Consider the following 26,070-nt stretch of genomic DNA (forward strand, 5'->3'; position numbering starts at 1 on the left):
AAACTGAAGGAAAAGGACAAAGCAAACTGAGACACAGATGGAGCCAACATGTTCCCTAGGGGAGTCCTGGAGAAGGTTCGAGCAATACTGGGCCATGAGGGGCGAGTGTTGTGGTGCAGTGGGTTAACCTGCGCTTGGGACGCCTGCATCCCTAGAGAGAGCCTTGCCTCAAGTCCCAGCTCTGTTTGCAATCCAGCTGCTTGCTAATGCATAGCCTGAGAGGCAGTAGATGATGGCTCAAGTACTTGGGTTCCTGTCACCCACATGGGAGACCCAGATAGAATTCCTGGCTCTGGCTCTGATCTGGCCCAGCCCTGGCTGTTGCAGGTATTTGGGGTGTGAACCAGTAGGTGGGAGATCTCTCCCTCTATTCTCTCTCTTTGCCACTTAAATAAATGTATGAATAAATAAATATTTTTAAATATTTATTTATTTATTTATTTTTGAGAGGCAGAATTACAAACAGAAAGAGGGAAAGATAGAGAGAGATCTTCCATCCACTGGTTCACTCTCCAAATGGCTGCAATGGCTGGAGCTGGGCCAATCCAAAGCCAGGAGCCAGGAGCTTCTTCTGGGTCTTCCATGTAGGTATAGGGGCAGAAGTACCTAGACCATCTTCTACTGCCTTCCCAGGCCATTAGCAGGGAGCTGGATCAGAAGTGGAGCATCTGGGACTTGAACCGGTTGGTGACTATATGGGATGCCAGCGCTGTAGGCAGAGGCCCAACCACGGTGTCGGCCCCTAAATAAATAAATCTTAAAAAAAAAAAAAAAAAAAAAAAAAACTGGGCCATGAGGAGGTCATGGGGTTGGGGTTGTAGAGGAACTGAAGGACCCTGGGACACTCGGAGAAAAGAGAGAAAAGGACAGAGCCACTGTAGGAGCCCCAGCCCACATCTCACTTCTCCTGATCACTCAGCCCTGGGTCAAGGGAAAGGCGTCCTGGGAGGCAGCAGCATCCAACTTAGAAGGAAACACACCACCCTTGACTGGCCCCCGATTCGTTCATTCATCATTCATTCATTCCCTCAGGAGCAGAGAGTTGAGATCAGTATGCTCCTCAGCTCACAGGGCGTAACCACCACCAATCAGTCCAAGTCCCTCTCTCACTATGTTTATTCCGTCAACCTTTGCTCCCTGATTGTAGCCCCTCTGCACCCATAAGCTACTCTCATAACTTAATGCCTTTTTGTTTATGCATGTTCTTACAAAATATATGTTGTTTCCTATTCAAGTATTTTATAGCTTTATTAAGAGAGAATTGGCACAACTAGGGCCGGCGCTGTGGCTCGGCAGGTTAAGCCACTGCCTGCAGAGGCCCCATACATATGGATGCTAGTTTGAGTCCCCGGGGCTCCATTTCTGAGCCAGCTCTCTGCTAATGCACCTGGGAAAGCAGCAGAAGAGGGCCCAGGCCCTTGGGACCCTGCCACCAAGGTGGGAGACCCAGAAGAAACTCCTGGCTCCTGGCTTCAGCTGGGTCCATCCCCAGGTTGTTATGGTCATTTGGGGAGTGAACCAGTGGGTGGAAGATCTGTCTCTCTCTCTCTATTTTTGTAACTCTGCTTTTCAAATAAATAAATAATGAAGAAAAACTTATGGCTGGTGCCGCGGCTCACTAGGCTAATCCTCCGCCTGCGGCTCTGGTACTCCAGGTTCTAGTCCCGGTTGGGGCTCCAGATTCTGTCCCAGTTACTCCTCTTCCAGTCCAGCTCTCTGCTGTGGCCCTGGGAAGGCAGTGGAGGATGGCCCAAGTGCTTGGGCGCCTGCACCCATGTGGGAGACCAGGAGGAAGCACCTGGCTCCTGGCTTCGGATCGGTACAGCGCTGACTGTAGTGGCCATTTGGGGAGTGAATCAATGGAAGGAAGACCTTTCTCTCTGTCTCTCTCTCTCACTGTCTAACTCTGACTGTCCAAAAAAAAAAAAAAAAAAAACACTTATAATTGGCACAAAAAACTGCATCCCCCCCCCAAAGTCTCCTCATAGTCCTATGTAATCCACTCTCCTCTCACCATTGAACTCCCTAGGCAACCACTGATTTCTATCTGTTGTGTGCCACTATAAATTGGTTTGTATTTTCTAGAATTTTCATAAATCAATATAGTTAGTCATTCATAAATAAGAACAGACAAACAAGGATCACCAGACCCTCGAAGAAAATCAATAACGTGAAAAATCAGGACCAGGGCCTGTGCTGTGCCATAGCAGGTTAAGGTACCACTTGCAAGGCCAACATCCCATCTGGATACCAGTTTCAGCTCTGGCTACTCCAATTCCGATCCAGCTCCTCGTTAATGTGCCTGGAAAAGCAGCAGAAGACAACCCAAGTGCTTGGACCCCTGCACACCCACTTGATAGAGCCAAACAGAGCGCCAGGCTCCTGGCTTTAGCCTTGTCCAAGTCCTGGCTGTGGTGGCCATTTGGAGAGTGAACCAACAGATGGAAGATCTCTCTCTCTCTCTCTCTCTCTCTCTCTCTCTAGCAGTAGCTCTACCTTTCAAATAAACAAATAAACCTTTAAAAAAATAAGGATCAATATGCACAAACAGGACTACTTTCCCAGAAGAAAATACAGATTATTTTGTGGGGGTAGGTGTTTGACACAGCATCTCCTTTCAGAGTGCCTAGTTTCACCTGGAGTTCCAACTTCCTGCTAATGGACACCCTGGAGGCAGCAGGTAGTAGCCCAAGTACTTGGGTCCCTTGCCACCAATGTAGGAGATGTGAACTGGGTTCTAGGCCCCTGGACCCAGCCTGGCCCAGCTCCAGCTGTTTGGGGAGTGAACCAGTTGATGGGCAATCTCTCTCTCTCCTCTCACTTCTCCCTCTCCTCCCTCTCCTCCCTCTCTCTCTCTACCTTTCAAATAAAATGAATATAAATAGGGAGATGGTGTTGTGGCACAGCGCATTAAGGCACTGCTATGGTGTGGCATCCCGTATTAAAGTGCCAGTTCGAGTCCCAGGTGCTCAGCTTCCAAACCAGCTTACTGCTAATTTGCCTGGGAAGGCACTGGATGATGGCCCAACCACTTGGGTCCCTCCTACTCCAGACTAGGATGGAGTTCCTGGCTCCTGTCTTCAGCCTGGCCCAGACCCAACTGTTGTAGCCATTTCAAGAGTGAACCAGTGGATGGAAGACACCTCTTTTCATCTCTCCTTTTCTGTATGTCATCCCGCCTTAAATAAACAAATAATTTTTAAATGAATATAAATAAGAAATAATTTAAAGAGATATTTAGAGAACAGAAAGATTATGGTTTACAAAATTTTTAAATCAATTTTTAAAAAAAGTTTGAAAAAATATAGAATCTGAAATATTTAAAAATAATCTAAAAATATTGTAAGTATCAAAAAGAAATCAGGCTGTTCTGGAAAAATAGCAATTGAGAAATGAGGGAAAGTTCCTAAAAATTAAATATATGAGATTGCTAAAATCAATCATTAAAATTGACAGACTTAATAACAGTCATGAAATGGGCTGCCGGTCAAGCTGGTGGTGCAGATGACAAATTGGAAAGTCTCCCAGAAGACCAAATGATGACAGAGAGCCTCAAAGCAAACCAGAAAAAGTTAAAAGGGAAGAAGAACTGACCCAGGGAGTTCAAGTCCATCTAGCAGCAATGCAGAAGCCAGAAACAGAGACAGAGAAGAAAAAGAAAGAATTCAAGAAGTAGAGGCTGGTGTGGTGGTGCAACAGATTAAGCCGCTGTCTGTGATGCCAGCATCCCATAGGGGCACTGGTTCAACTCCCAGCTCCTCCACTTCCAATCCAGCTCCCTGTTAATGCACCTACCTTCAGCCTGGCCCAGGGACCTGCCATTGTGTCTATTTGCTAAGTGAACTAGTGGATGGAAGATCTCTCCCTCTCTGTAACTCTTTCAAATAAATAAGTAAATCTTAAAAAAAAAAAAAAAAGAATAGAAAAATTCCCCAGCCTAAGGACTAATAATAGCTACAATACATTAACTACTTTCTATGTGCCAGTAACTGGTCTATGTGCTTATTAAAGAAATTATCATTTTTTAAGATTTATTTTATTTATTTGAAAGGCAAAGTTACAAAGAGAGAGGGAGAGACAGAGGGGGGAAGAGTCTTCCATTGGCTGGTTCACTCCCCCAATGGCCACAATGGCCAGGGCTAGGACAGGCCGAAGCCAGGAGACAGAAGCTTCTTCCAGGTCTTCCATATAGGTATAGGGGCTCAAGCATTTGGGCCATCCTCCGCTGCTTTCCCAAGCACATCAGGGAGCTGGATTGGGAGTGGGGCAGCCTGGACTGGGATTTGGGCACTGCAGGAGGTGGCTTAACTCACTATGCTGCAATGCCAGCCCAGAAATTACCATTTTTAAAGGAGCCACCAGGGCCAGCATTGCAATTGTATTGCAGAAGAAACACATGTACACAAAAATCAATGTAAAAACAATAAAGGGGCTGGCGCTGTAGCATAGTGGGTAAAGCAGCGCCGGCATCCCCTGTGGACACTTGTTTGAGTCCCAGCTACTCCACTTCCAATCCAGCTCTCTGCTAATGTGTCTGGGAGAGCAGCAGCAGATGGCCCAAGTATTTGGGCCCCTGCCACTCATGTGCGAGATCTGCATGGAGTTCCAGGATCCAGGCTTCAGCCTGGTCCAGTCCTGGTTGGTGCAGCCATTTGGGGAGTGAACCAGCAGATGAAACATCTCCTTCTCCCTTCCTCTCCCTCTCTCTAACTCTGCCTTTCAAATAAATAAATAAATAGGAGAACAGGTGGGAGATGATGTATGTGGCTAAGGTGATATATTAAGAAATAATACTATTTGAAGTTCCAGTGATAACTTCCAGTGGTGATTAAAATATATACTAAATTATCTTCTGTGTATAAAGATAATTGAAAATGAATCTTGATGTGAATGGAATGGGAGAGGGAGCGGGAGATGGGAGGGTTCCAGGTGAGAGGGAAGTTATGGGGGGGGGGGAACCACTGTAATCCAAAAGCTGTACTTTGGAAATTTATATTTATTAAATAAAAGTTAAAAAAATAGAAATTGCAAATTAGGAAAAGAACTGTGAATGTACGGTTGGACACATGGTGCTTCAAAGATTACATGGCTTTGCTGCTGCTGTTTGCCTTTTGGCTATTTCACTATCGTGTGCCTGGTTTACTTGTCCCTCCTGGCTCAGCTGCAGAATCCCCTCCTCCGGGAGGACTTCCTGGAATTCCCTCGTCTGGGTCAAGGCCACTCCTCCGTGCTCCCAAAGCTCCCCCTGCTTCCTTGGTGGGAGGATCTGCCACACACACTGGAACCATCTGCTTACAGGTCTGTCTGAACTCTCCGTGGGGGAAGGAACTGTGTCCTACACCATCATACCCCGAGCACCATGCTGTGGAGTTCAGTTATAAGTTATTAATTCAAACCCTAAATTAGCTTAGATTAAGTACATTTGGAGGTACGACTTAATAGTATGTAGTATGGGGCAACATATTAAAGTCAAGCTAAATTTTAGTCTTAGGAGCTTTTAGGACCTGTTGCGAGAACCGCCATTCCTCCATGACAGGGCTTATTTTAAGCCAGAAAAGACAAGCCTAAGAGTAAGAGGAGTGAAACTATTCCTGGAATTTAGATTCTTCTGCCTTCCAGTGTGACGACTATCCCCTAAGTTGCTCAAATGCACCAATAAAATGCATAAATGTAGGTAATTGCCATATAAGGAATAAGGAACTCGCCTACGTGTGTAGTGACATATGTACATAAAAATGCTGGCAGGGGGAGGGACGGGGCTTCTCGCCTCAGCACTGCGCTACGTCGTAGGTGCCGGTAAGAGCCCCAGCTAGCTGGTAATAAAATCCTCTTGCTGTTGCATCCAGCCTGCCTTTTGTGAGTTGTGAGTTGTTTTGGGGAGGGTCTCATACCGGACACAACAATGCACACTTGGTGAACACGTGCTGAACAAATTGTTTGAATGAATGAACGCTATTGCACTGCATTGCATGGCATCGATGCCATCTGTGCCTACACGTGGTGGCGGTGGTTAGTACACTGACTTGGTGGCTCCATTCCTCCCAGCATGTCTACTGATGAACCACAGGTGCTCGCTGGTCAAACCCTGGATGGGTACCTTTTTTTTTTTTTTTTTTTTTTTTGACAGGCAGAGTGGACAGTGAGAGAGAGAGACAGAGAGAAAGGTCTTCCTTTTGCCGTTGGTTCACCCTCCAATGGCTGCCGCGGCCGGCGCACCGCACTGATCCGATGGCAGGAGCCAGGTACTTTTCCTGGTCTCCCATGGGGTGCAGGGCCCAAGCACTTGGGCCATCCTCCACTGCACTCCCAGCCATAGCAGAGAGCTGGCCTGGAAGAGGGGCAACCGGGACAGAATCTGGCGCCCTGACCGGGACTAGAACCCGGTGTGCCGGTGCTGCAAGGCAGAGGATTAGCCTGTTGAGCCGGGTGGGTGTTGAGCTCCGGGTGGGTACATTTCTTAGGTTAAGTGCTGGCCACTGGATCTAGAGCAGAGTGCCCCAAAGCAGCCAGCTGCTTCTTCCTCTGAAAGAGGAGGGCGGTCATGGTTAAAATGCACCTTCTCAGACTGTCCTCATGGCTTTGACAAGCCCTTCAGGTTTTCTGGCAAACTACAGATGCAGCCATTTGTACAGACTCAGATACAGGTTCTATGGGGTTGTGGGGTGGATGGAGTCAAAGTTCACCTGAGAAGCCTTGGGGCTCAGGAAGCACAGACGCAGAAAGTTCCTAGAACAAACGGCCAGCTCCAAGGCCCTGGGGGTGCGTCTCTGGCTCCTTCCCACTGCCCACCACCCACAGCTTTGGACACCTGGCAGGTGCACGAAGACTCAGAATGAAGCAATGACCCCGAGGTCCTGGGGCCGTCCTCAGCACCACAGGCCACCCCCATCCCTCCTGCCTGTCTTGTGAGGTGCCCAGGACTCCACAAAAGACCACAGCCAAGCCTATAGACAACTGTCTATCCTGATCAGTATCTTCACCTTTTGCTCTGGGTAGCCTCCACATGCCCGGACCCAAGCCCAGGCTCTGGCAGCCACTGCTGCCCCCTGCGTCCTGTCCTATGCTCCACCCAGGTATAAGAGCCAGTCTTCATTGAGCACTTTTATGTGTTAAGCACATCACAGCCATTTTCTCACTTCACCTGGACATCGCTGTAAGGTCAGAACTATGTTTATTACCATTTTACAGATGAGAAAACTGAGATTAAAAGACTGAAATACCGGGGCTGGCACTGTGGCATAGCAGGTAAAGCTGCCACCTGCAGTACCAGCATCCCATATGGGCGCCAGTTCAACTCCCAGCTTCTTTTCTTCCAATCTAGCTCTCTGCTATGGCCTGGGAAAGCAGTAGAAGATGGCCCAAGCCCTTGGGCTCCTGCACCTGCATGGGAGACCTGGAAGAAGCTCTTGGCTCCTGGCTTCAGATCAGTGCAGCTCTGGCCATTTTGGCCATCTGGGGAGTGAGACCGAAGATAAGAAGACTTCTCTCTCTGCCTCTGCCTCTCTGTAACTCTGCCTTTCAAAAAAATAAATCTTAAAAAAAAAAAAAAAAAAAAAAAAAAAAAGGACTGAAATACCTGATCACCTATTTTCATTAATACTTTATTTCTCTATAGGATTCCGTGGTTTACACTGTACATTTTGGAATGTTCCACCCTTTAATATTTTTTAAAAATTTATTTTGAATGGTAGAGTTGCAGAGAAAGAAAGGAAGAGACAGAGAAAAAGGTCTTCCATCCACTGGTTCACTTCCCAAATGGCCACAACAGACAGAGCTGGGCCGATCCAAAGCCAGGAGCCAGGAGCCAGGAGCCAGGAGCTTCTTCCAGGTCTCCTATGTGGGTGCAGGGGCCCAAGGACTTGGGCCATCTTCCAGGCCATTAGCAGAGAACTGGATCAGAAGTGGAGTAGCCAGGGCTCAAACTGGGGCCCATATAAGATGCCGGCACCACAGTAGGCTTAGCCTACTATGCCACAGGGCTGGCCCCACCCTTTAATCTTGAGACTCCTGTGGCTCAGAAAAGGAAAATGACCATCCCTGGTGGCATCCTGCTGAGAAGTGGTGGGTCAGGAAGCAGAAGCCAGATTTCCTCCTCACCTCCCCTTGCTACAGGGTGACTAGCGAGGCGTGTGCCTGATCAGCATTAACCTGGCTATGAGTGTGGAGCCCGCACGACCTAAACACTTCCCATTAAGCCCTACCTTCCAAAAGGGTTGTCCAGAGATGAAATTTCCAACACATGGTTTTTCACAGACACATTCAAATCACAGCAATTAGCTAAAAGTTATTCATAGGCCAAAGCCAGGAGCCAGGTGCTTGATCCGGGTCTCCCCTGTGAGTGGCGGGGGTCCAAGCACTTGAGCCATCTTCTATTGCTTTTGCCAGGCTATTAACAGAGAGCTGGATCTAAAGCAGAGCAGCCAGGACACGAACTGATGCCCACATGGGATGCTGTGTCACAGGTAGCAGCTTTACCTGTTACAACACAGCACAGGCCCCAATTCTTTTATTCTTGGCATTGGAAATCTGTGTTCTTTCCATTTTCTTCATTAGTTTAGTTAAAGGTTTATCAAGTTTCTTGATTGCTCAAATAATATTTTCTTTTTTCCTTTTTAAGAATTTATTGAGGGGGGGGCAGCCTTTGGACTAGAGTTTAAGACACTGGTGTCCCACATCAGGGAACCTGGGTTTCATTCCTGGCTCTGGTTGCTACTCTACCTTCCTGCTAATGCAGACCCTGGGAGGTAGCGGTGATGGCTCAAGTAGTTGAGTCCCTGCCCCCTATGTGGGAAACCTGGGTTGAGTTCATGATTCCTATCTTGGGTCCCTGGCTCTGATCCCTGCCTGTGTTGCAGACCCTTTGGGAGTGAACCAGCAGATGGAAACACTTTTTATTCTGCCTTTCAAGTAAATTTTAAATAGAAGAATTTATTTTTAATTTTTTAACAAGAGATTTATTTATTTGAAGGGCAGTGACAGAGAAAGATCCTCCATCTGCTAGTTCACTCCCCAGATGCCCAAAATAGCCAAGGCTGAACTGGACTGAAGTCAGCAGCCAGGAACTCCATCCAGGTCTCCCATGTGGGTGGCAGGTACCCAAGTACTTAGACCATCTTCCACTGTCTTCCTAGTGCATTTGGGGGAAGCAGAAGTGGAACAGATGGAATTCGAGCCAGCACTCCGATAGAGGATGCAGGAGTTACTAGTCCACTATGCCACAACACTGGCCCAGAATTATTTTTTAAGTTAACAAAAATTCTATGTATTTATCACATACATGTTGTCTTAAAACATATATACATTGTGGAATGGCTAAATAGATCTAATTAACAAATGCATTACCTCACATATTTATTGTATTTTTGTGTGTGTTGAAAACACTTAATATCTACTATTAGCAATTTCCAAAAACAGGCAGTTATTAACTATCACCACAATGTCATACAATAGAACTGCAGAACTTCTGGCTGAAACTTGCTGTCTTTTGACCAACATTTCCCCAGCCCCACTCCTTCCAACCTCTGGTAACTGCCAGTCTTCTCTACTTCCTCCCATTCAACAGTTTCAGATTTCACACACATGTCTAAGTATCTTCCTGTGACTGTCTTTTTTTATTTAATATGATGTCTTCCCAGTTCATCCATGTTATCACAAATGACTGACTTCCTTTCGTTGTGTATATATCCCACATTTTCCTTATCCAGTCATCCATTAACGAACACTGAGGTTGATTCCATATTGTGAATGATGCTGCGGTAGACATGGGCACGCTGGCCTTCTGTCCTTTGGGTATGTATCCAGTAGGGGGGATTGTTGGATCAAATGGTAATTCTTTTTTCACCTTTTCAGGAAACTCCATATTGTTTTTCATGACGGTTATACTAACTTACATTCTCAACAGCAGTGTGAGTCTGGGTTCTCTTTTCTCCACATCCTCTCTAATTCTTATCTTTTTTTTTTTTTTTTTGACAGGCAGAGTGGACAGTGTGAGAGAGAGACAGAGAGAAAGGTCTTCCTTTTTGCCGTTGGTTCACCCTCCAATGGCCGCCACGGCCGGCGCACCGCGCTGATCCGATGGCAGGAGCCAGGTGCTTCTCCTGGTCTCCCATGGGGTGCAGGGCCCAAGCACTTGGGCCATCCTCCACTGCACTCCCTGGCCACAGCAGAGAGCGGGCCTGGAAGAGAGGCAACCAGGAGAGAATCTGGCGCCCTGACTGGGACTAGAACCCAGTGTGCCGGCGCTATAAGGCGGAAGATTAGCCTAGTGAGCCGCAGTGCCGGCTCTAATTCTTATCTTTTGTCTTTTTTTTTTTTAACAGGCAGAGTGGACAGTGAGAGAGAGAGACAGAGAGAAAGGTCTTCCTTTGCCGTTGGTTCACCCTCCAATGGCCGCCGCGGCCGGCGCGCTGCGGCCGGCGCACCGCGCTGATCCGATGGCAGGAGCCAGGAGCTGGCCTGGAAGAGGGGCAACCGGGACAGAATCCGGCGCCCCGACTGGGACTAGAACCCGGTGTGCCGGCGCCGCTAGGCAGAGGATTAGCCTAGTGAGCCGCGGCGCCGGCCTATCTTTTGTCTTTTTGATAATAGCTATTCGAACAGTTATGAGGTAATATCTCATTGTGGTTTTAATTTTTTTTTTTTTTGACAGAGTGGACAGTGAGAGAGACAGAGAGAAAGGTCTTCCTTTTGCCGTTGGTTCACACTCCAATGGCTGCCGCGGCCGGCACACCGCGCTGATCCGAAGGCAGGAGCCAGGTGCTTCTCCTGGTCTCCCAAGGACTTGGGCCATCCTCCACTGCACTCCCTGGCCACAGCAGAGAGCTGGCCTGGAAGAGGGGCAACTGGGACAGAATCCAGCACCCCGACCGGGAGTAGAACTCGGTGTGCAGGCGCCACAAGGCGGAGGATTAGCCTAGTGAGCCACGGCACTGGCTTTTAATTTTCATTTCTCTGATGATTAGTGGCGTTGAGTTTTTCATATATCATATACCTGTTGACCATTTGTATGCCTTTTTAAAAATATTTATTTATTTGAAAGGCAGAGTTACAGAGAGGGAGAAGCAGAGGGTGGGGGGGAGGGAGAGAGAGGGAGGAAGGGATGGAGGGAGAGAGAGAGATCGAGAGATCTTCCATCCACTGGCTCCTACATGGCTGTAGGAGCCCAAGCACTTGGGCCATTCTTTGCCACTTTTCCAGGTGCATTAGCAGGGAGCTGGATCAGAAGAGGAGCAGCTGGGGCCGGCGCTGTGGCACAGTGGGTTAATGCCCTGGCCTGAAGCACCGGCATCCCATATGGGCGCTGGTTCGAGACCCAGCTGCTCCACTTCCTATCCAGCTCCCTGCTATGGCCTAGGAGGGCAGTAGAAGATGGCCCAAGTCCTTGGGCCCCTGCACCCATGTGGGAGACCCGGAAGAAGCTCGTGGCTCCTGGCTTCAGATCTGCGCAGCTCCGGCCGTTGCAGCCAATTGGGGAGTGAACGATCGGATGGAAGACCTCTCTCTCTCTCTGCCTCTCTTCTCTGTGTAACTCTGACTTTCAAATAAATAAATCTTACAAAAAAAAAAAAGAGGAGCAGCTGGGACTGAAACAAGCACCCACGTGGCTTAACCAACCCACTATGCCACAGCGCCAGTCCTTGTATATTTTCTTTTGAGAAATGTTTATTCAAGTTCTTTGTCCATTTTTAAAAAATATTTATATATGTATTTGAAAGGAAGAGTGAAAGAAAAGGAGGGAAAAGGAGAGAGACAGAGACAGAGAGAGCTCTTCCATCTGCTGGTTCACTCCCCAAATGCCTGCAACAGCCAGAGCTGGGCCAAGCCAAAGGCAGGAGCCAAGAACTCCATGTGTTTCTCAATGGGCGGCAGCAACCCAAATATGTGGGCCATCATCTGCTGCCTCCAGGTGCATTAGCAGGAAACTGGATCAGAAGTGGAGAAGCTGGGACTCAAAAAAGCCATCTGATACGCGTTGCAGGCATCCCAAGCAGTGGCTGAATCAGCTGCAGCATGAATCCACCCACCCCCATTTGCCCATTTTAAAATTTTTTTCTTTTTTCTTTTTTGACAGGCAGACTGGACAGTGAGAAAGAGAGACAGAGAGGAAGGTCTTCCTTTTCCGTTGGTTCATCCCCCAATGGCCGCTGCGGCTGGCGCACCGCGCTGATCCGAAGCCAGGAGCCAGGTGCTTCTCCTGGTCTCCCATGGGGGTGCAGGGCCCAAGCACTTGGGCCATCCTCCACTGCACTCCCGGGCCACAGCAGAGAGCTGGCCTAGAAGAGGAGCGACAGGAACAGAATCCGACGCCCAGACCGGGACTAGAAGCCGGTGTGCAGGCGCCGCAGGCAGAGGATTAGCCTATTGAGCCATGGCACCGGCCCATTTTTTAATTTTTTTAAACCATTGTTTGAGTTCTTTATATTTATCAGATGTATAACTTGACAATATATCACATATATGATTTGTCAACATTTTCTCTGATTTCATAGGTTATGTTGTTTCCTTGGCTGTTCAGAACTCTTTATTTTGATGTAATCCCATTTGATTATTTTTGTTTTTGTTGCCTATGCTTTCAGATTCATATCGAGGGCATTTGGTGGTGATTAAGACACTGCTGGGGGGGCTCGGCTTTGTGGCATAGTGGGTAAAGCCGCTGCCTGCAGTGCCGGCATCCCATATGGGAACCAGTTCAAGACCTGGCTGCTCCACTTCTGATCCAGCTCTGTGCTGTGGCCTGGGAAACAGAAGATGGCCCAAGTCCTTGGGCCCCTGCAACCATGTGGGAGATCCGAAAGAAGCTCCTGGCTCCTGATCAGCACAGCTCCAGCTGTTGTGGCCACCTGGGAGTGAATCAGCAGATGGAAGACTCCCCTCTCTCTCTCTGCAACTCTGCCTTTCAAACAATTAAATAAATAATTTTTTATTAAGATTTTATTTATTTATTTGAGAGGCAGAGTTACAGACAGTGAGAGGGAGAGATAGAGAGAAAGGTCTTCCATCCGCTGGTTCACTCCCCAAATGGCCGCAACGGCCGGAGCTGCACCCATCCGAAGCCAAGATCCAGAAGTTTCTTCCGGGTCTCCCACACGGGTGCAGGGGTCCATGGACTTGGGTCATCTTCTACTGTTTTCCCAGGCCACAGTAGAGAGCTGGATTGGAAGTGGAGCAGCCGGGATTAGAACCAGCGCCCAAATGGGATGCCAGCGCTGCAGGCGGATGATTTACCCACTGCACCACAGCGCTGAGCCCAAAATAAATAAATCTTATTAAAAACAAAACAAAACAAAACAAACTCTGCCTAGCGGCGCCGGCACACCAGGTTCTAGTCCTGATCGGGGCGCCGGATTCTGTCCCAGTTGCCCCTCTTCCAGGCCAGCTCTCTACTGTGGCCAGGGAGTGCAGTGGAGGATGGCCCAAGTGCTTGGGACCTGCACCCCATGGGAGATCAGGAGAAGCACCTGGCTCCTGCCTTTGGATCAGCGTGGTGCGCCTGCCACAGTGCACTGGCCGTGGCGGCCATTGGAGGGTGAACCAACAGCAAGGGAAGACCTTTCTCTGTCTCTCTCTCTCACTGTCCACTCTCTCTCAAAAAAAAAAAAAAAAAAAAGACACTGCTTGGGATGCTTACACCCCATATCTAAGTTTCTGGGTTCAAGTCCCAGTTCTGCTGATTCCAGTTTTTGTTTTGTTTCGTTTTTGAAGATTTATTTTTATTTATTTAAAAGACAAAGTTACAGAGAGGTAGAGACAGAGAGAGAAGGAAGTCTTCCACCTACTGGTTCACTACTCAAATGGCCACAAAAGCTGAAGTGGCCAGAGCTGGGCCAATCTAGAGCCAGGAGCCTGAAGCTTCTTCCAGGTCTCCCACATGGGTACAGGGGCCCAAAGACTTGGGCCATCTTCTACTGCTTTCCCAGGCACAATAGCAGAGAGCTGGATTGGGAGTGGTGCAGCCACGTCTCAAACCAGTGCCCATGTAGCATTGTCGGCACTGCAGGCCAGGGCTTTAACCCACTATGCCACAGTGCCAGGCCTGGAATGGGTATTTCAATTCCAAGTCACTGGAAAGCCTTGCAGGAGTTTTAAATTGGAAAACAAACTGACTGGGTTTCTTGGGCCTCCCACTGGGAATATGATTATCAATAGCATTTGCTGAATGAATTAAATGACTGTTCAGCAGAAATTGCTTTGGAAGGTCAGCCCCATCCTTAAGCTTACTTAGCCCTCATTTCTCTGAACGGACCGCTCAGACCGTGACTTGCGGTGCCAAGTTAGGAGGCACCTTGCCAACTTGTTACAGCTTGAGGAGGATGATCAGGATGCAGACGAAGTCCTGTGCTCAGGAGGCGAGCTGGGCCGATTGGGGAATTATGCCGGAAGGGCAGAGTTAGGGGAAAAAGAACGTTATCTGTTCTGTATACCACTCCCTTTAGCATTTAGAATTGGGCTTTGTACATCAGAGGTAGTCAAATACATGGGGTCTTCAAAAAGTGCATGGAGAATGTTTGTGATGAAAAAGATTATGCCCGGACTTTCAAAAATGTTTGCACCAAAATAAACTTTTTTAAAGATTATTATTGTATTTGAAAAGCAGAGTTACAGAGGTAGGAAAAGACAGAGAGATAGGTCGATCTTCCATCCATTGGTTCACTCTCCAAATGGCCACAATATGGCTGGGCCAGACTGAAGCCAGGACCCAGGAATTTCATCCAGGCCTCCCACGTAGGTGGCAGGGACCCACATGCTTGAGCCACCTTTTGCTGCTTTCCCAGGTGAATTGGAAGTGCAGCATACAGGACCCAAACCAGTGCTCACACGGGATGCCAGCACTACAGGCAGCAACTTAACTTGCTGCATCACAAGGCCAGCCTCAACTTATCATTTAACTCAAATTTTTCATTAATTTTTAAAATTATCCTTGTATGTATGGACTATCTAATATATATCAAAATGTAGGTTTTTATTAAAAGATTTATTTATTTATTTATTTGAAAGGCAGAGTTACAGAGAGGCAGAGGCAGAGGCAGAGAGAGAGAGAGAGAGAGAATCTTCCATCCATTGGTTCACTCCCCAAATGGCTGCAATAGCTGGAGCTGGGCTGATCTGAAGCCAGGAGCCCGGAGCTTCTTCCAGGTCTCCCATATGGGTGCAGGGGCACAAGAACTTGGCCATCTTCTACTGCTTTCCCAGGCCACAGCAGAGAGCTGGATCAGAAGTGGAGCAGCCGGGACTCAAACCAACACCCATATGGGATGCCGGCACTGCAGGCAGAAGCTTTACTGGCTGTGCCACAGCACCAGCCCTACGTATAGGTATTTGAGTGTAGGGATGCAAAGATAAATTCTAGCTTCTTGACTTGAGTAATTCTTAGTCTGGGATGGGTTAAAAGTGAAAAAGCAAACATGTAAAGTACTAAATTCATGGTGAAGGCATGGAGAGGCACAGAAGCTGGAACAGTCTGCTTTATTAAAGGGTTTAGGGAAAGCTTCCCTGCAGGGGTAGAAATTTGGCCTCCCAAGAAGAGCAGAGGAAAAAGGGCATTCAGTCACTACACAGAGGTCTGGGAGCCAGGCTATGCTTAGGACGCACAGTTTGTGAGGAAAGACAACAGTAGATGACAGAGACGAACAGAATCAGCAAGCAGTGAGGCTGGCATTCTACACTGGGGTGCTGATTTGAGTCCCAACCACTCTGCTTCAGATCCAGCTTCGTGCCAATGCATCTGGGTAGGCAGCAGAGGATGATGGCCCAAGTGTTTGCACGCCTGACACCAACATGGGTGACCAGCCTGGCCCAGCCCTCACTGTAGTGGCCATTTAGGGAGTGAACCAGCAGATGGAAGACCTCTGTCTCTGTCATCGTGCCTTTCAAATAAATATCTTTATAAATAAATCTTAGGGAAAAAAATCAACAACCAGAAGCCAGGGTGAACTCTGGACTTGACTCTGCAGCAGAGAACAAAGGATTCTAAGCAGGTGAGTGAAATATCAAGACTCAGGCTTTTAACGTGCATCAGTTATTTATTAACTGACCTATGTTGAACATTACTTGTTATTAATTTATTACTTAACATATATTGTGGGGCCAGCACTATGGCGCAGCAGGTTAAAGCCCTGGCCTGCAGCACTGGCATCCCTTATAGGTGCTGGTTTGAGTCCCAGCAGCTCCACTTCTGATCCAGCGAATGGAAGACCTCTCCTTCGCACCCCGCCTCTCTCTGTAACTATACCTTTCAAATAAATAAGTAAATCACAAAAACACCAAAAATATATATTGAACATTTGTTCTTATTTACTATTATTTCTTACTTATTAACTAATAAATGTTAAACATTTATTTAAACTTACCTAACCAACCCCAAAACTTAAAACCACCACCATTCTATTTGCTCAAGATTCTGGGGCTCAGCAGTTTGGGCCAGTCTTGAGTGGGGCCACTTATGCTGTTTGGGTCTCCTACGTAACTCAGGCCAGAAGGCCTAAGGCAGCTTCCATCACTGTCAGCAGCAGGCCAGCCAGGACTTCTTCAGACAGCAGAGTTACCAGATGAGTGAGGCAGCTGCGAGCCCTTTCCAGGCCTAGGCTCAGAAGTTGCCTAGAAACCCTTCCATCAGATTTTACTGGTCAAGGCAAAACATGAGGATGTCCAGATTCAAGAGATGGAGTAATCGGTTCCAGCTCTTGATGAGGGAGGCAGCAAAGTCATATTGTACTGGGGCTGTGTGAAAGGAATCACTGATCAGCAACCACACAACAGAAGGGGTGGCATGGGAGGATGGGGAGGAATGGAAGGATTTAGCACTGGCTACTCTCACAGAAATGTTTTGAGGCTATGCCATTTTTTAGTGAGAAATGGTAAGGCTTGACCTAAGGCAGGAAGGAAAGCAAGAGACAAGGCTATTTCAAGAAAGAAATTTCAGATTGTATATATGTTTATCTTATTAGAAAGGCAGAGAGAGAGAGAGAATATCTCCCATTCATTGGTTCACTCTTCAAATGTCTGCAACAGAAAGGGCTGAGCCAGGCCAAAGCCAGGAAGAGTCATGGACTCAATCCAGGTCTCCTACATGAGTGGCATGGACCCAACTACTTAAGACATCACCTGCTGCTTCCCAGGGTGGCCACTACCAGGCAGCTGGAACAGGGAGTGGAGCCAGCACTCAAATCCAGGCACACCACTAAGAGATGTGGGTGTCCCAAGCAGCATCTTAACTAAGACTGAAAGTTACATACCTGTGGGGCCAGCTCTGTCGGTTAGCAGGTAAAGCCAATGCTTGCAGTGCCAGCATCCCATATGAGCACCAGTTTAAGTCCCAGCTGCTCCACTTCTGATCCAGCTCTCTGCTAATGTGCCTGGGAAAGCAGCAAAAGATGGCCCAAGTGCTTGGGCCCCTGCACCTGTGTGGGAGACCTGGAAAAAGCTCCAGACTCCTGGGTTCAGATTGGCCCAGCTCTGGCCATTGCAGCCATTTGGGGAATGAACCAGCAGATGGAAGACCTTTGTCTGCCTCTGCCTCTCTGTAACTCTGCCATAGGAAGGAATAAAGGAAGGAAGGGAGGGAAGAAGGAAGGGGGGGAAAGGGGGAGGGAGGGAGAGAGGGAAGAAGGGAGGGAGGGAAAAACAAAGCAAAGCAAAGAAAGGGTTAGTCATGTGGTCTAAGCCCATCTATAAAACAGAACTCAAAAGAGTACATCTCTCAGGAATTTAGTGTGCATAAGAAACAAGGATGGGCCGGCGCCACGGCTCACTAGGCTAATTCTCCGCCTTGCGGCGCCGGCACACCGGGTTCTAGTCCCGGTCGGGGTGCCGGATTCTGTCCCGGTTGCCCCTCTTCCAGGCCAGCCCTCTGCTGTGGCCAGGGAGTGCAGTGGAGGATGGCCCAAGTGCTTGGGCCCTGCACCCCATGGGAGGCCAGGAAAAGCACCTGGCTCCTGGCTCCTGCCATCGGATTGGCGTGGTGCGCCGGCCGCAGCGCGCCAGCCGCGGCGGCCATTGGAGGGTGAACCAACGGCAAAGGAAGACCTTTCTCTCTGTCTCTCTCTCACTGTCCACTCTGCCTGTCAAAAAAAAAAAAAAAAAAAAAGAAAGAAAGAAACAAGGATGTTTGTAAAACAGGACTTTGTTAGCAAGGGCCTGGCTCAGGTGAGTGTCTAATACACAGTAATGTTTACTGTCACTGCTATTATCAGTTGAGTCTCAAGGGTAACTGCAGTTTCTGGCCTGGGCAGCAGTGTAAATGCTGGCGCTGTGTTTGGAAATGAGGAATGCAGGGTGGTGATCTGAGATGGCCACTAGAACTCTGCTCATCCGCCTTATCTTCCACCACAGGCTTTCAAATCCTGAGACCTTCTAACCCAAAGGTTTTTAACCTGGGAATTTAGGAAGTACCCAAAGCCCTGAAATTATGTCTAAAATGCCATGGTGACCTTCGTTTCTAAGAAGGGCCAAAGCTTTTTAACAATAGATTTGTGACCCCAAAAAGGTGAAAACCATAGATCCAAGCTATTCTACCATGGCCTCATGGCTGTCCCAACACCTGATCCCCTGCTTGGGTTGAGTGTGTAAGTCACAAAGAAAGAGAAACTCATGGGGCAGGTGCCCGTGCTGTAGCAGGTAAAGCCGCCGTCTGCTGTGCCGGCATCCCATATGGGCACCGGTTCAAGTTCCAGGCTCCCAGCTTTGGTCTGGCCCAGTCCTGGCTGTTGTGTGCATTTGAAGAGCAAACCAGTGGATGAAGATCTCTATCTTTGACTCTTTCTGCCTCTCTCTTTTCTTTCTGCCTTTCTTTTTTACTTTAATACTTATTTGAAAGGAAGAGTTACATGGGAAGGGGGAGAGATGGATAGGGAGAGAGACAGGGAGAGAGGGAGAGGAAGAAGAGAGACAGATCACTCCCCAAATGGCCATCCAGGTCTCTCACATGGGTGCAGGGGCCCAAGCACTTGGGCCATCTTCTGCTGCTTTCCCAGGCACACTGGCAGGGAGCATGATCAGAAGTCAAACAGCCGGGACTCAAACTAATACTAATATGTGATGCCAGCAGCACAGGCAGCTCAACCTGCTGTGCCATAATGCCAGCCCCTCCCTCTGCCTTTCCAACAAAATGAAAATAAATTATTTTTAAAAAGAATAAAATATTAATACAAAAAAATGAACCACAAAAACATTATGCTAAATGAAAGAAGTCATACATAAAAGACCATGTACCATTCCAGTTATAGGTACAGGAATTTCTCAAGGTCAGACATTTGAAGATTCACCAGACTCCACAAGATATAATCATCTAATATTTTTAAGGATGAAGGACACGGAGCAGCAAGAAAAAGCACCAGAAATCTTAGACATCCTATGTACAAGCTACCCAAATTCCTACTCACTCATGGACCACACTGTGATTCAAATCAGTGCCCATGCAGTGAATTGAATCACTATGATCTTGGGGCTGGCGCTGTGACACAGCAGGTTGACCAACCGCCTGCAATGCTGGCATCCCATTTGAGTGCCAGTTTGAGTCCCGGCTGCTTCACTTCTGATCCAGCTCCCTGCTAATGTGCCTGAGAAAGCAGCTGAAAAGAGGGACCAAGGGCTTGGGCCCCTGCCACCCATGTGGGAGACCTTCATGCAGTTCCAGGCTCCTGGCTTCAGCCTGGCTCAGCACCAGCTCTTGGGGCCATTTGGGGAGTTAAAGTAGCAGATAGAAGCTCTCCTTCTCTCTAAAACTCTGCCTTTAAAATAAATAAATCTTTAAAAAGGAATAAAATAAAAATAAAACACTATGGATCTTTGCGAGAGATCCCGGCTTTGGGAAAGCTCAAATCAGAAATCCCAGCAGAGATTTTATGCTACCTAGCCACATAATCAAGCTGGCTTTTTTAACTGGTTAGATCAGTTACAGTTTTTTTTAAGGTCTATTTATTTGAAATGGACAGAGAAAGATAGTCCAGGTGCTCATATGGGATGCCAGCATCATAGGTGATGGCTTAACTGCTGCTTAACACAGGCCCCCCAGTTCCAAATTCTGGGGCTAGTGCTATGGCATAGTAGGCTAAGCCTCCGCCTACAGTGCCAGCATCCCACATAGGCGCTGGTTTGTGTCCCAGCTGTTCCTCTTCCAATCCAGCTCTCTGCCTTGTGGCCTGGGAAAGCAGTGGAAGATGGCCTAAGTGCTTGGGTCCCTGTACCCTCGTGGGAGACCCAGAAGAAGCTCCTGGTTCCTGTTCAGCTTAGCCCTGGCCATTGCAGCCATTTGTGGAATGAACCAATGGATGGAAGACCTTTCTCTTTTTCTCTGTCTGTAACTACCTCTCAAATAAATAAATTAAATCTTAAAAAAAAAAAAAGAAATCCATCCTGGGGGTCACCAGGGAAGCTTCAGAGTTCAAACAGCGCAGTATAAATCCCATTGCCATTATGCTGGGCAAGCATGAAAAACCAAACATCTGGGTGTCCTCAGAGACAGTTTTTGCAATCCAACTATAAATCAGTTTAGTGATTACCTGAAAGGCACTGAGTGCAAAAGAGCTCAAGAAAATGTTTCCGCAGACAGAATTATTTTCTGGGGGAAGCACTGTGGCACAACAGGTTAAGCAACTACCTGCACCGTAGTGGCTGAGTGCTTGGGCCCTTGTCACCCACATGGGAGACCCAAATAGAGTTCCAGGCTCCTGGCTTTGGCCTGACCCAATCTAAGCTGTTGTGGCCATTTGGAGAGTGAACCAGTGGATGGAAGATCTCTCTCTCTCTCTCTGTATGGCTCTACCTTTCAAATAAATAAACAAATCTTAAAAAATTTTCTATATCTTGATGGTGATGGTGGCCATATTATTATATACAATGAATATAACTTATTAAACAGCACATTTAAAATGGATGTATATTGTATTTGAACAATAATAAAAAATAGTTTCTTTCAAAAGGGATGCTATGCTACATTTATTCTTTTGGAATTAAATGTTTCATAGGGGTCAGCACTGTGGCACAGCAGGTAAAGCTGCTGCCTGCAGTGCTGGTATCACATATGAGCACTGGTTCAAGTCCCAGCCACTCCACTTCTGATCCAGCTCTCTGCTATGGCCTGGGAAAGCAGCGCAAGATGGCCCAAGTGCCTGGCTCTTGCACCTGTATGGGAGACCCAGAAGAAACTCCTGGCTTCTGATTTCAGATCAGCACAGCTCTGGACATTGTGACCATCTGGGGAATGAACCAGCAGATGGAAGCCCTCTCTCTCTGCCACTGCCTCTCTGTAACTCTGCTTTTCAAATAAATAAATAATAAAAGTTTCATATTTTGTTGCTAAGATTCATCCTTATGATGTATCATAATACCTCATTTGTTTCTGATAATTGCATAATATTCCACTGGGTGACTATTCTAATATATTTGTCCATCCTCTTGCTCAGGGGCATTTGGGTTGTTCCCAGGCTTTTGCTTGTGTAGACAGGGCTGCTATGAACATTCTTGCATGTTTCCTGACATATACATATACATATACATATACATATACATATACATATACATAAATCTAGGATTTATCCCTAGTATTGAAATAACTGAGTTGTAGGGCAGGTAAATGTTCAATAGGAAAGAAACTGTTTTTAAAAGTAGTTTTGGGGACAGTATTGTGGCATAGCAAGCTAAACTGCTGCCCATGATGCAAGCATCCCATATGGTTCAAGTCCTGGCTGCTCCAATTCTGATCCAGCTCCCCACTAATGCACCTGGGAAAGCAGTAGAAGATGGCCCAGTATTTGGGTCCCTGCACCCACATGTAAGACCTGTTTGAAGCTCCTGGCTCCAGCCCAGCCCAGGCTGTTGTAGCCATTGAGAATGAACCAGCAAATGGAAGTTCTTTCTCTCTCTGTAACTCCTTCAAATAAATAAATAAATAGTTCTCTGCTTAGCTTACCTGAGTCTGTCTGTCCCCAGTTCTACTGTGACCCAGGGGCAAGACAGCCTCTCCTCTTGATATATCATTGCTTTATCACTCAATTAATCCCCTCAGCCTCAGCAAATATAAGCACAGAGTGAACAGCTGGCAGGGACCACAGGTCAGGCATGGAGGCTGGTTGGGGTCCTACTCAGAGCATCTGCGGAGCTCCCTGGAGCGCCACCTCCCTATCTTCACTTCACTTTGAGTCTAAAAGGTTTTCTAGGGCCCTCAGTTACAATGTAAATCCCAAGAAAGGAAAAAGCTTAACCTATGTTAAAAGTCCTTCTCAACTGATTAGCAGGAAAGGCATAAAGAACAAGAGCAAAAAGAGGGTTAACAGAAGTGGGAAGAGACAAGAAACAAGGTCCCATGTATTCTAAAGTTACGCACCTTTTCTTCAGTTTTTCAGAAAAAAAAATTTTAACAAAAAAATATCTGTAGGTGACCATAAGCAATTTTTAATATCCCTGCCACTAAAGGTTAATTTCTTTTGGCTAGTGGTACAAAAACAACACAGACAACATGCAGTTATGAAGTGATATAATATTGCCCCACATGCATACTCTGTGGGGCACAGCTCTTAGAGGAGGGGCCAAGGACAGGCACCAGAGCTCGGCTGCAGACTAGAAATAAGAATAAAAATCGCAGACTTGGGGCTGACATTGTGGTGCAGCAGGTAGGGCTACTGTCTGTGACACTGGCATGCCATATGGGCACTGGTTCAAGTCCTGGCTGCTCTGGGCTTCTGATCCAGCTCCCTGCAAATGGCCTGGAAAAGCAGCAGAAGATGGTCCAAGTGCTTGGTCCCCTGCCATCCATGGAGAGGCTCCGATGAAGTTCCTGATTCCTGGCTTCGACCAGTCTCAGTTCAGCTGTTGTAGCCACTGGAGAAGTGAACCAGCGAAGTGAAGATTGCTCTCTGTCTCTCCCTCTCTGTATATAACTCTGAGTTTCTACTAAATAAATAAATCTTTTATTAAAAAAAAAACCAGACTGCTGCCTACATGGAAGACCAGATGAAGCACCTGGTTCCTGACTTCAGCCTGGCCCAGTCCGGCTGTTGTGGTCATTTGGGGAATGAACCAGTGGACAGAAGCCCTGTCTCAGTGTCTCTCCCTCTCTGAAACTCTGCCTTTCAAATATAAATTTCGGTAAATATTTCAATAAATAAATCTTTAAAAGAAGTGAAAACTTCTCTCAGGAAGCAGATGAGAGTCCCATTCTGAAAAATGAGGGAGTCTGATTATCTCCCACGATCCCAACCACTTCATCTCTACTACCTCCCCAACCACCTGTCCTACAGGAGCTTGCCAAACAATTGCTAGATGAATGAACAAAGGAAAACACATGACATGTATGACATGCCTGTGGCAAAAGCAAGCCTCCTAGCCACATTTAGGTGGCACTGCTGTTGACAGCAGGAGGAGTGGCCAGAATTTTCCAGCTCAGGAAAGTTTTCTCACATGGGTAAGGAGGCAGATTATGATGCACCGGCTTAACACTGTTTGTTGCTTGTTCCTTAAATTAGACCACGGGTCACAGGGAGAAACTGGGTAGGTTTCGGCCTGTTGACTGCTCAGGACTGATTTGGCAGAACTCCAGTTCAAGTGTGACAGGGGCCTGTAATCCGAGGCCTGCACCCCGGCTGAGGCCCTGGGCTGAAGCCTGGAATGAACAAATGGTACTTAGACTGACATGAAGCCCCACTGCAGCCCCAGCTCTGTAGAACTTCAACAATTTTATTGACTTAATGCTTCTTCCCAAGTTTACAGCTTAAAGTATGGGCTTGCTCACTGGCTCCTCATTCTAGGCCCCTCAAAGGGCAGGAACTTTTAGCACAGGTCTGGAGATGGGAGTTAATAAGTAAGTTGGAAACCTGCTGGTGCTCCACAATTGGACAGCAGCACAGAAAAACTCCTACTTCCTACTACTGAACACTATCTGCCGAAAGACTCAAATAGGATCGAGACACGAGTGCAGCTCTGCCACTGCTCCTGGCTTCCAATGCCTCCAGCAGGGTACACTCTGTCTATTTCAGGTACAGGATGACGCTATGTCAGTCTACGCATTTTGCAGAAGTACATAGGCCCAAAATTGGCCATAAGGTTTGGTATTACAAGCTCCCCAACCCGGCAGGATGGGAAGAAACAGAAAGTGTCCATGAAGCGCTTTCGGAAGTGGGTCAGGTCTTCCACCTGAACCTCGATGCTGTATTGATTGGCCAGGAGCTCCATGGTCCCTTGCACCACATACTCATTCTGTAAGTGTGAGAGTGAGCAGGTGGAATAGACCACATGGCCTCCTGGTTTAGTGGCAAGGAGTCCAGCCCTGAAAACAAAAAGGGAGAAAACCAATGACTGGTGAACTTCCCCACAGTGGATGAGAAACGTAAGTTGAAAACACTGATAGACAGAGTCTACTATGAGATGAGGAACTGGGATAGACTGCCTTGAAGTCCCTCCCACTATGATACTGCCTGGAAAGTATTCTTAAGGCAGAGACCAATCCAAACTTACTCCTTGGGCTCTCCTCCAGAAGCCTTCTTAAAACGATCCTTTGGCTGGCGCTGTGGCTCACTAGGCTAATCCTCTGCCTGCGGTGCCAGCACCCCAGGTTCTAGTCCCAGTTGCTCCTCTTCAGTCCAGCTCTCTGCTGTGGCCCAGGAGGGCAGTGGAGGATGACCCAGGTGCTTGGGCCCCTGCACCCGCATGGGAGACCAGGAGGAAGTGCCTGGCTCCTGGCTTCAGATCGGTGCAGCACGCCGGCCGTAGTGGCCATTTGAAGGGTGAACCAACGGAAGGAAGACTTTTCTCTCTGTCTCTCTCTCTCTCACTGTCTAACTCTGCCTGTCAAAAAAAAACACCCTTGACCCCTGACTTTAGTTACAGACTAAATCCTGATGCTTGCTATAGTCTGAGCCCTTACCTCGGCCCTAATGCCTTGACCTCAGTAGCTGTTTTTCAAATACTTGCTGCTCACTGGTAATGAGGATGAAATAGGAGGGGCAGGTCTGTGCAGCCCACCCTGGTATGTCTGTCCTACCAGATGAGATTCTTATGTGCCAGAGAAGGACCATCCCACGATGTCTCTCTCTTCCAGATCCCCAGCCAGAAGACTCCTCTATAGGCGACAGTGTTAACAAGAGCTTCCAATCCCCTAGTCTCCCAGGCGATCAGATTCCTAGAGCACTCTAGCACAAAGTTCTGTTTTTATAAATTTATCACTCACGCAAGAAGCTGCATCTGCAGCATGGGCAACATCTGCCGTTCCTTCTTCCTTGACCGCTGAAAGATGTTGTTCTCCTCTTCATGAAGGGAGTGGCGGTCGGTGGTACAGGGCACATCTACCAGCACCTGCCCAGAATGTCAAAGGGTAAAGCATTAAACCTCCTTACAGACTGCTCTTCCTCGGGGCAGTGCTGTTTGAGGCCTCTGGCCTGGAAGGTTTGGTGGACTACTCTGCCAATCCTTCCACTGCAGGGCACCTGACACAGCTTCTCATCCTGGCAGACCCCTAGGAAATAATGAGGAGGAAGGTAATACTCAGGAATATTCATGGTTGGCCAAAAAGCGAAAGCCACACATAAATAACCATAACTGTAGCAGGTTAAGCTGCCACCTGTAGCGTCAGCAACCCATATGGGCACCAGTTTGAGTCCAGGCTGCTCTACTTCTGATCCAGCTCCCTGCTAACGTGCCTGGGGAAGGAAAGCAGTGGAAAATGGCCCAAGTGCATGAGTCTCTGCACCCATGTGGGAAACCTGGAAGAAGCTCCTGGCTCCTGGTTTCAGTCTGGTACAGTTTGGGCCATTGTGGCCATTTAGAGAGTGAACCAGCAGATAGAAGATCTCTCTCTCTCTCTCTCTCTCTCTCTCTCTCTGTAACTCTTTTAAATAAAACAAATAAATCTTTTTAAAAAATTGGCATTGCCGGCGCCGCGGCTCACTAGGCTAATCCTCCGCCTAGCGGCGCCGGCACACCGGGTTCTAGTCCCGGTCGGGGCGCCGGATTCTGTCCCGGTTGCCCCTCTTCCAGGCCAGCTCTCTGCTGTGGCCAGGGAGTGCAGTGGAGGATGGCCCAGGTGCTTGGGCCCTGCACTCCATGGGAGAAGCACCTGGCTCCTGGCTCCTGCCATCGGATCAG

General features: G+C 47.8%; 1 protein-coding gene across 5 annotated transcripts in view; it reads right to left on the reverse strand.

Moving 5' to 3' along the window:
• The window catches only part of NSUN4 (NOP2/Sun RNA methyltransferase 4), a 54,675-nt gene that overhangs the window by 3,004 nt on the left and 25,601 nt on the right, over positions 1–26,070 (reverse strand). For 2 of the 5 annotated variants that reach the window (XM_002715124.6, XM_051856522.3), the window contains 2 exons: positions 25,157–25,281; positions 23,648–24,256 (listed from right to left, as the gene is read on the reverse strand). In XM_002715124.6, coding sequence (XP_002715170.3) covers positions 23,980–24,256; positions 25,157–25,281 — 402 coding nt within the window. In that variant the 3' untranslated portion in view covers positions 23,648–23,979. Of the gene's footprint in view, positions 1–23,647; positions 24,257–25,150; positions 25,282–26,070 lie in introns of those variants that run through there. The other 3 variants (XM_089300736.1, XM_089300735.1, XR_016211043.1) reach the window with 2 other exon arrangements.

Source organism: Oryctolagus cuniculus, chromosome 7 (genome assembly GCF_051225735.1).
Source record: "Oryctolagus cuniculus isolate XC-2025 breed Fujian yellow rabbit chromosome 7, ASM5122573v1, whole genome shotgun sequence".
Classification (NCBI taxonomy): Eukaryota; Metazoa; Chordata; class Mammalia; order Lagomorpha; family Leporidae; genus Oryctolagus; species Oryctolagus cuniculus.